General features: G+C 41.0%; 1 protein-coding gene across 2 annotated transcripts; it reads left to right on the top strand.

The window, feature by feature from the left end:
• The first annotated feature begins 4,917 nt into the window (after positions 1-4,917).
• On the top strand, positions 4,918-7,789 carry LOC306988481 (uncharacterized protein). Of its 2 annotated transcripts, XM_079593481.1 has the most exons (3): positions 4,918-4,995; positions 5,141-5,304; positions 7,207-7,789. In XM_079593481.1, the coding sequence occupies exons 2-3, from the start codon at positions 5,273-5,275 to the stop codon at positions 7,772-7,774; spliced, it is 600 nt and encodes a 199-aa protein (XP_079449607.1). In that variant the 5' UTR covers positions 4,918-4,995; positions 5,141-5,272; the 3' UTR covers positions 7,775-7,789. The 2 variants fall into 2 exon arrangements, with proteins under 2 accessions (XP_079449607.1, XP_079449606.1); XM_079593480.1 differs by having other exon boundaries at positions 4,988-5,304.
• The last annotated feature ends 406 nt before the right edge of the window (positions 7,790-8,195 follow it).

Raw genomic sequence — 8,195 nt, 5'->3', positions numbered from 1 at the left:
GCGATCACGGTGGGGATTGATATGGTAGTGGACCATGATGGTCATAGAAGAAGTGAAGGAGCAGTACCCCCCAATTATGGTGGGGTAATTCGCACTCTGCTTTAGGGATGTGCATCTCCATAACTGAGGCCGATGCGATGCGCATCTCGATGCATAGCCAACAATATGATACATTAACGATACATAAGCAGCTACCGATGCGATACGATTCACTACTATGCGGTGCGATCGGCTTTCGATTCAATGCGATGTGATTCAATGTAATGCCATGCAATGGAATTCAATATGGCATAGATAGTTAACTTTTCTTTATTTTGTTCAGACATAGGCCTACAACAAATCATAAAGTAGCTTAAGTGCCATCTGACTTTTAACACATGGCTCTGTCACATACGAAAGATTAAATAAAAACAGACATTCTTTTCTGTTTTTTATATATATATATATATAATGCAGTGAATTAGACATTCAGTATTCAATTATTATGTACAGGTATTTGTTATATTAGTGTTTCGGTCAGATTTCTCGTTATTTTAGTTTGTCTTGGATTTTATCGTTCTCAATGTCAAAAGTATTCAGCCGGTAGCACTGCAAGCACAGGATGGCTTGCCCATAAAGGGTTAAACAGACTGACTAAAGCTGATTATCTGTATCCATGCAGTGACACCAGCAGCCGAACCGCAGAATCCTCCAGTGAAGCCAGCAGGGGAACCACAGAATCCTCCAGTGAAGTGTGCAGGGGAACCACAGAATCCTCCAGTGAAGTGTGCAGGGGAACCGCAGAATCCTCCAGTGACGCCAGAAGGGGAACCACAGAGTCCTCCAGTGAAGTGTGCAGGGGAACCGCAGAATCCTCCAGTGAAGTGTGCAGGGGAACCGCAGAATCCTCCAGTGACTCATACAGGCGAACTGCAAAATCCTCCAGTGAGGGCCCTGGTGAGGGATGGGTGAGGGATGGGTGAGGGGATGGTAATTTACCGGTGGTGGTTAATAAAGAATATTGCCATGCATGTGGTTAACTGCTGTTTCAACCATTTGGATGTTTTGATGTCTACCCTGTTTATCACTGAATAAATATTACAATTTTGCAAGAATTTTTTGTTTTCTTTGTGGAAAAACAAAAGGTAATTGCTTCATTGAAGAGATGGGCTGCGTTTGAAACCGCGTACTTCCCTTACATGAAAGTAGTAGTACGTTCGAAACATCAGTATTCCTAAAAGAGTAGGCGAGAAGTTCCCGGATGACCTACTGCTTCCGGACAGATTATCGAGTGCTTGTCTGATGGATACTTTTCTATCCCAGGAGGCCACGGGAGAGGATACGTCATTATCAAACATCGCAGAGATCAGCGACGCGGGTGTTTTCAAATGCGAGTAAACACGGTTTCCTTGTGTTAAAATACTATAGACTAGAGTAAACTGTTGAAGGTGTAAAGACGTTAGACAGTAGTTGTGATTTTGCTGTAAAAACACGTATTATCAGCTATCGGGAGCTCCAGTAAGCACACCATAGGGCTGTAACAATTTGCGATTTGAAACCGAAGCCAGATCCACGAACTTGTGTCGTGGTGTGAGAAGGCAGAATCGTTGCACACCCCTTCCACATCTTTAAATTACTATTAGTATTATTTGAAGTTAACATTATAAAATACGTAGACCTCGGCTACACCACAACTAGTTGAGGATACATTTTTTAATTTTACCTGTAACGGTACGGCCGTTTCACACTGCAAGCATCAGCGGCGTGTATTTTTTCCCAATGTGCTGTTAATCAATGAGTGCATTCACACCAGGAGCAGGAGCGTCGTGTGAGCAGCAGTAAAGCAGGGGATTCGGCACCAAGTCTTTTTTTTGCTGCGCTGCTCACGCTCAATTAAAGTTTTAATTAAACAATTACTCAAATATTACAGAAGGGACAGTAGGCCTAATATCATTCTAAAAAAGTTGTCTAATTTTTCTATTCCTAGGCTAGGGTTAGGGTTTCCTAGGGACTAGTTAAAAAACAGATCTTCCCTATTGCTGTCTCGCAAGGATGTATCCAAGAGAGTAAAGAATCAGCTGAGCTTTTTAAAAGTGCAATAGCTCCACTAGGGATGGCATCCACTGACACTCATCTTTTAAGTTGTTGTGATAACGCGTTGTAGGTCACATGACGTCAACATAGCAGATGTCCGGTTCGCATTTATAGTCAACGAGATCAGGCTAAAGTACCTACTCTTTCAGTGCTCTTTAAGTAAGTGAATATGCGGTTTCGCAACCCTAGGCTGTGAGATCAAAGACGGATATCGCGGGATTCACGCTCATGCGCCGTGTTGATGATAAACTGGATGTAATTTAAATTCTGTTGCTTTTATATGAAAATAAATATAATGAACAATACACCCAAAGAAGGTGTTATTTATTTCCATTCGAAAGACGTGTTTACCAATCATTTTTAATTGAATTATGGATGTTGTTATTTATAAATAACAATCATATAGAGATTGCTGTCAGAGAGTTTGGGAATATTCACACATAATTTATACACATGAAAACATCACAGTTTTAAAATCAAACATTTTAAGAGATCAATTAATCACGGTTGTTTAAACCATGAGCATTAGCTGTGCAAGTCGTTTCCCATCGTGCTTTTGCTCAGCGCAGTCGGTGGAGAGCAACTGTGCTCGACAAGCATTTTTTGACATAGGTCAGTCAGCATGACATCAGAACAAGTCGGACAGCACTCGGACACATAACCGTCATGCATCTTGCGGTGATCACCGGTGATCGGTTCTGTGCAGATCTCAAACAAGCGTAATCCCAAGTGTAAACGCAGCCAGTCTCAGCCCTGTCTGTGAAACCGGGCCTATGTGTAGGAGTTTAGTCATAATTAGGCTACACCCATAGACAGTATATAAACTGGACACAGAGACCCCCCCCAATAAAGTGAAGTCAATTAGAAGCACTCACTTCCTGATGGCTGGGCCTGGGCGTAGTGGGCAGGCTCAAACTGAGCTTGACTACGTAGACGTTGACGTGAGCAACCTGTCTGACAGCTGTAAGTCTTCTAGTAGCTGTGCCGAGAGAAATCTGAATCATTCCCTTCCGAATCTCGCAGAAACGGAGACTGTGAGTATGAGCTGTCCATGAGCTAGCAGCTAGATCAACTTTATGACTCTCTATGGGCTTCTCCCTTGACTTTATCGGACTTTATGCCTCCACCTCCCCCCGATTGCTTGCGAGCTTCTCCGCCTGTCTATACGGTAATTTCTTCACTGTGCGACAGAGAGTCGCGTGGTTATGACGCAATCGTTAGCCTATTTTTACAAAAAATGCTTCTATGGGGCCATAACGTAAGATACAAGGTAATGGAGCCTTTTATACATTGTCGTGTTTCTTTAGAAATAAATAATGGACAAACGGATGGATTACCCCCTTGGCTACAACTTTTTCTTCTTCTTCTTGTTTCTTTTTTTTTGGCAGATTACTACTTTTGTATTATACCGCCACCAACCGTACAGGAGTGTGTAATACCATGAACTTCATAGAGTCTTAGCCTTGAATTAATAAAAAAATATATTATTTTCATTATATCAGTATTATTAAGAAAAATAAATAAAGCGTCAAGTCTCTCCTTTTTCATACTCTGTTCTTCAAGTATATCATGTTTTGAATTCTCTCCTTCCATTTCCTGCCAATTTATTCTACTATCATTATATTTCTCACATACAAAAAGTACATGGTTTACATTTTCTTTGTCTCGGCATTCTATGCATAAACCAGTAGGCCTACCATTACCTACTATTTGTAAAGTAGCATTCAATCCTGTGTGACCAGTGAAGTCTGGTATAAACCACTTCCCTTCTGTGTAAACTCAGCGAAGTAACCCTTTTCCGGTCACATTCCTCTGTATTGTAGTGTCTAGCATTAAACTCTGCCTCCATTCAGTTTGCCATATTTTCAGATTTAATTATGGATTTGGCTTCACCCTTCCCCAGTGGAACTTTAATTCCTATATATTTGGTTTCTCAGCATCTTTTTTGCAATTTGATCAGCCTCTTCGTTTCCTTCAATACCTGTATGAGCTGGAACCCAACAAAACTGAATAATGATTCCAAGGTTCCTGAGATGTAATGGTAAATGTTTAATTTCATTAATCAAATCTTCTCTTGACGAGGGACCTGAATCTAGGCTATGAATAGCTGCCATGAAATCTGTACAAATCACAGCTCTCAATGGTTTAACCTCTTCAATCCACCTAAGAGCTGTTATTATCCCAGTCATCTCAATATAGATAGAAAATTATTTAACCTATAGCCATCTCTTTTATTAAATTCTGGAATATATTTCCCAATCCCGCAATGCCCATTCTGTGGATCTTTTGATCCCTCTGTATATATTTTAACATATCCATAGAATGACGTTTTAGGCCACATTTACACATAGCCGGGTATTTAGAGAAACTAATATTTCCCCCACCCTCCGCTTTCAATAATAACATCGTGCACACAACCTGCATAAATACGCCGTCGAGCGCCATCATAACTATGCCAAACCTATGGGCGGCAGTGTAGGGAGAAGGATAAAGCCATGCAAGCCAATCAGAATCCTCAGAATCGACAAGAGAGAACCTAAAACCCAGTTTCTCCCAGTTGACACGACAACATATAACCGGCGTTTTCAGAAATCTCCACTTTGGCCGGAGTTTTTAGAAATAATCGTTTTCTGGGATAAAAACAGCGTTTTCGTGTAAATGACAGGCCAAAACGCAGAGAAATATCTGCGTTTTCCCATCGTGTAAACGAGGCCTTAGTATATCCCTGGCAATATGCTGCAAAACTGTGTTCATTTGGATACTCTTTCTGTGAAAGGGGCTTTGTTGTACTACTCCAACTTGTACCACCTGACTTTGATAATTTTGCCATAGAAACGCTCAATCATCTTCAACCCTGATCAAACACACCTGAACAAGCTAATGAAGGTCTTCAAGATTAGGCTACTGGGAAGTTACAGGCAGGTGAGTTTCATCAAGGTTGGAGTTGCCAAGACTTCCTTGGATCTTTATAAACACGTTTTAGAAAAGCAATCTAAACCGTTTTCACAGTATCTGTTACGTGATTCAGCAGATGTTTTGATCCAGCGACACGGTTTTTCCATTGTAGTTTTGTGTTCCTCGCTGCCCGCCCTTCCGGATTCCCTAATCTTCCAGCAGAGTTGAGTGTGAGATCGCAGGTCGTGAGGATGACGACAGCTCGAGTGTACTCGTTGAGTGCTGTTTTATTGTGTCTATCTGCATGTTTGAGCACAATAGACGCTGCAGTCGTAGGTGAGAAGATCTTTTAACTTCCTTACACATAGCCTGAAGAAATGCAGAAATAAGTGCCTTACAAAATTTAAATTTAGGCACAACATTGTTTTACCAAAAATTCAGTACAAACGTCCAGTGGAAGTTGAAGTTTGTACCTTGGTTAAGTTCAAATAATAAGCAAAGTAGCCTATAGCTAAATATGCAAAACTGTCATAAGTTTATGCATTCGTTGTACAAGTAAAACCTATACAATCACTAATGGCATTTGTTTACTGTAAATCAACATTAATGTTATATATTTCTTAGATTAATTGGATTTAAAAAGCCCCGTTTGTTTTCTTTTTTTCTTGAAAAAAGACTATTCCACGTCTTGACCAAAGCTGTCCTTCAAACAAATGTACAAACTGAATGCTATGTAATAGTGAATATATCTATGCTATTTGCAAAAGAGTTATAAAGCAAAATGACAGTTTAAATCACAGTGTCTCGTTTCCTACTCCGGGAACAAATGCGTAACCGAGACATTGTCCGTGCACGCTGGGCAGATGTGATAATTGATGATGACATTCGTTGTCAATTTTCATTATTGGTTTTAATGATTAGTTAGCCCTAGTATTTGTTATAGTGTTTGGGTCGGCTTTCTTGTTGTTACCTGTTTGTCTTGTTTGATTTCATTGTTCTCAATGTCAAAAGTATTCAGCCGGTACCACAGTTTCAAGCACAGGATGGCTTTACAAAATGAATGGATGATTAAGTAAAACTTGCAATTTGTGTTATGCTGTATATCTGTCTGAGACTGAATGCCGCTAAACGGACTGATTAAAGCTGATTATCTGTATCCATTAGGGCAGAGTTCGAATTGCAGGGGTCAGAAAATCCCAAAGGGAAAGAAATATCAGTTTTGGGGGGTTCAGATAATTTTTCTGATATTGTGAAAAAATATAATTACAGTTATAATACAAGTCAACTCCTATTTTCACTGTAGGAACATTTTAATGTAAAGCGATTTCAGACACCCCTATTGTGGACCGTACCATTTGTAACCACCATGGCTAGAAGCAACGGAGAGAAAGACTTCAACTTCTCAAGCAAGTGTCAATGTTGAATGACAAAACGCTAGGGAAATTCCTCCAGTAGACTAAATTCGGTTGCTGCTAACGTGTATGGGTAAATGTAAGTTGCTAGCTAGCTGACGTTTAGCTTGTCGCATGTTTAGACCTTGTATGTGTGTTGCACAACACATGTTGCACTTGGCGATCACGGTGGGGATTGATATGGTAGTGGACCATGATGGTCATAGAAGAAGTGAAGGAGCAGTACCCCCCAATTATGGTGGGGTAATTCGCACTCTGCTTTAGGGATGTGCATCTCCATAACTGAGGCCGATGCGATGCGCATCTCGATGCATAGCCAACGATATGATACATTAACGATACATAAGCAGCTACCGATGCGATACGATTCACTACTATGCGGTGCGATCGGCTTTCGATTCAATGCGATGTGATTCAATGTAATGCGATGCAATGGAATTCAATATGGCATAGATAGTTAACTTTTATTTATTTTGTTCAGACATAGGCCTACAACAAATCATAAAGTAGCTTAAGTGCCATCTGACTTTTAACACATGGCTCTGTCACATACGAAAGATTAAATAAAAACAGACATTCTTTTCTGTTTTTTATATATATATATATATATATATAATGCAGTGAATTAGACATTCAGTATTCAATTATTATGTACAGGTATTTGTTATATTAGTGTTTCGGTCAGATTTCTCGTTATTTTAGTTTGTCTTGGATTTTATCGTTCTCAATGTCAAAAGTATTCAGCCGGTAGCACTGCAAGCACAGGATGGCTTGCCCATAAAGGGTTAAACAGACTGACTAAAGCTGATTATCTGTATCCATGCAGTGACACCAGCAGCCGAACCGCAGAATCCTCCAGTGAAGCCAGCAGGGGAACCACAGAATCATCTAGTGAAGCCAGCAGGGGAACCACAGAATCCTCCAGTGAAGTGTGCAGGGGAACCGCAGAATCCTCCAATGAAGTGTGCAGGGGAACCACAGAATCCTCCAGTGAAGTGTGCAGGGGAACCACAGAATCCTCTAGTGAAGTGTGCAGGGGAACCGCAGAATCCTCCAGTGAAGTGTGCAGGGGAACCGCAGAATCCTCCAATGAAGCCAGCAGGGGAACCACAGAATCCTCCAGTGACGCCTGCAGGGGAACCGCAGAATCCTCCAGTGACGCCAGAAGGGGAACCACAGAATCCTCCAGTGACGCCTGCAGGGGAACTGCAAAATCCTCCAGTGACGCCAGCAGGGGAACTGCATTATCCTCCAGTGAGGGCCCTCAAGAGTTCACTGGTGAGGGGATGGTAATTTACCGGTGGTGGTTAATAAAGAATATTGCCATGCATGTGGTTAACTGCTGTTTCAACCATTTGGATGTTTTGATGTCTACCCTGTTTATCACTGAATAAATATTACACTTTTGCAAGAATTTTTTGTTTTCTTTGTGGAAAAACAAAAGGTAATTGCTTCATTGAAGAGATGGGCTGCGTTTGAAACCGCGTACTTCCCTTACATGAAAGTAGTAGTACGTTCGAAACATCAGTATTCCTAAAAGAGTAGGCGAGAAGTTCCCGGATGACCTACTGCTTCCGGACAGATTTTCGAGTGCTTGTCCGATGGATACTTTTCTATCCCAGGAGGCCACGGGAGAGGATACGTCATTATCAAACATCGCAGAGATCAGCGACGCGGGTGTTTTCAAATGCGAGTAAACACTGTTTCCTTGTGTTCAAATGTGTTAAAATACTATAGACTAGAGTAAACTGTTGAATTGTTTAAGGTGTAAAGACGTTAGACAGTAGTTGTGATTTTGCTGTAAAAACACGTATT

This window comes from Phoxinus phoxinus, assembly GCF_949152265.1.
Source record: "Phoxinus phoxinus genome assembly, chromosome: 2".
NCBI lineage: Eukaryota > Metazoa > Chordata > Actinopteri > Cypriniformes > Leuciscidae > Phoxinus > Phoxinus phoxinus.
This window is presented reverse-complemented; position numbering and strand designations above follow the sequence as displayed.

What these genes read in the sequence shown, in the direction of transcription:
- LOC306988481 (XM_079593481.1), top strand. Translation starts at nt 5,273, where the DNA reads ATGTTTGAGCACAATAGACGCTGCAGTCGTAG. An exon ending in AATAGACGCTGCAGTCGTAG is followed by an intron (nt 5,305 to 7,206) that starts GTGAGAAGATCT and finishes GTATCCATGCAG; the next exon opens with TGACACCAGCAGCCGAACCG.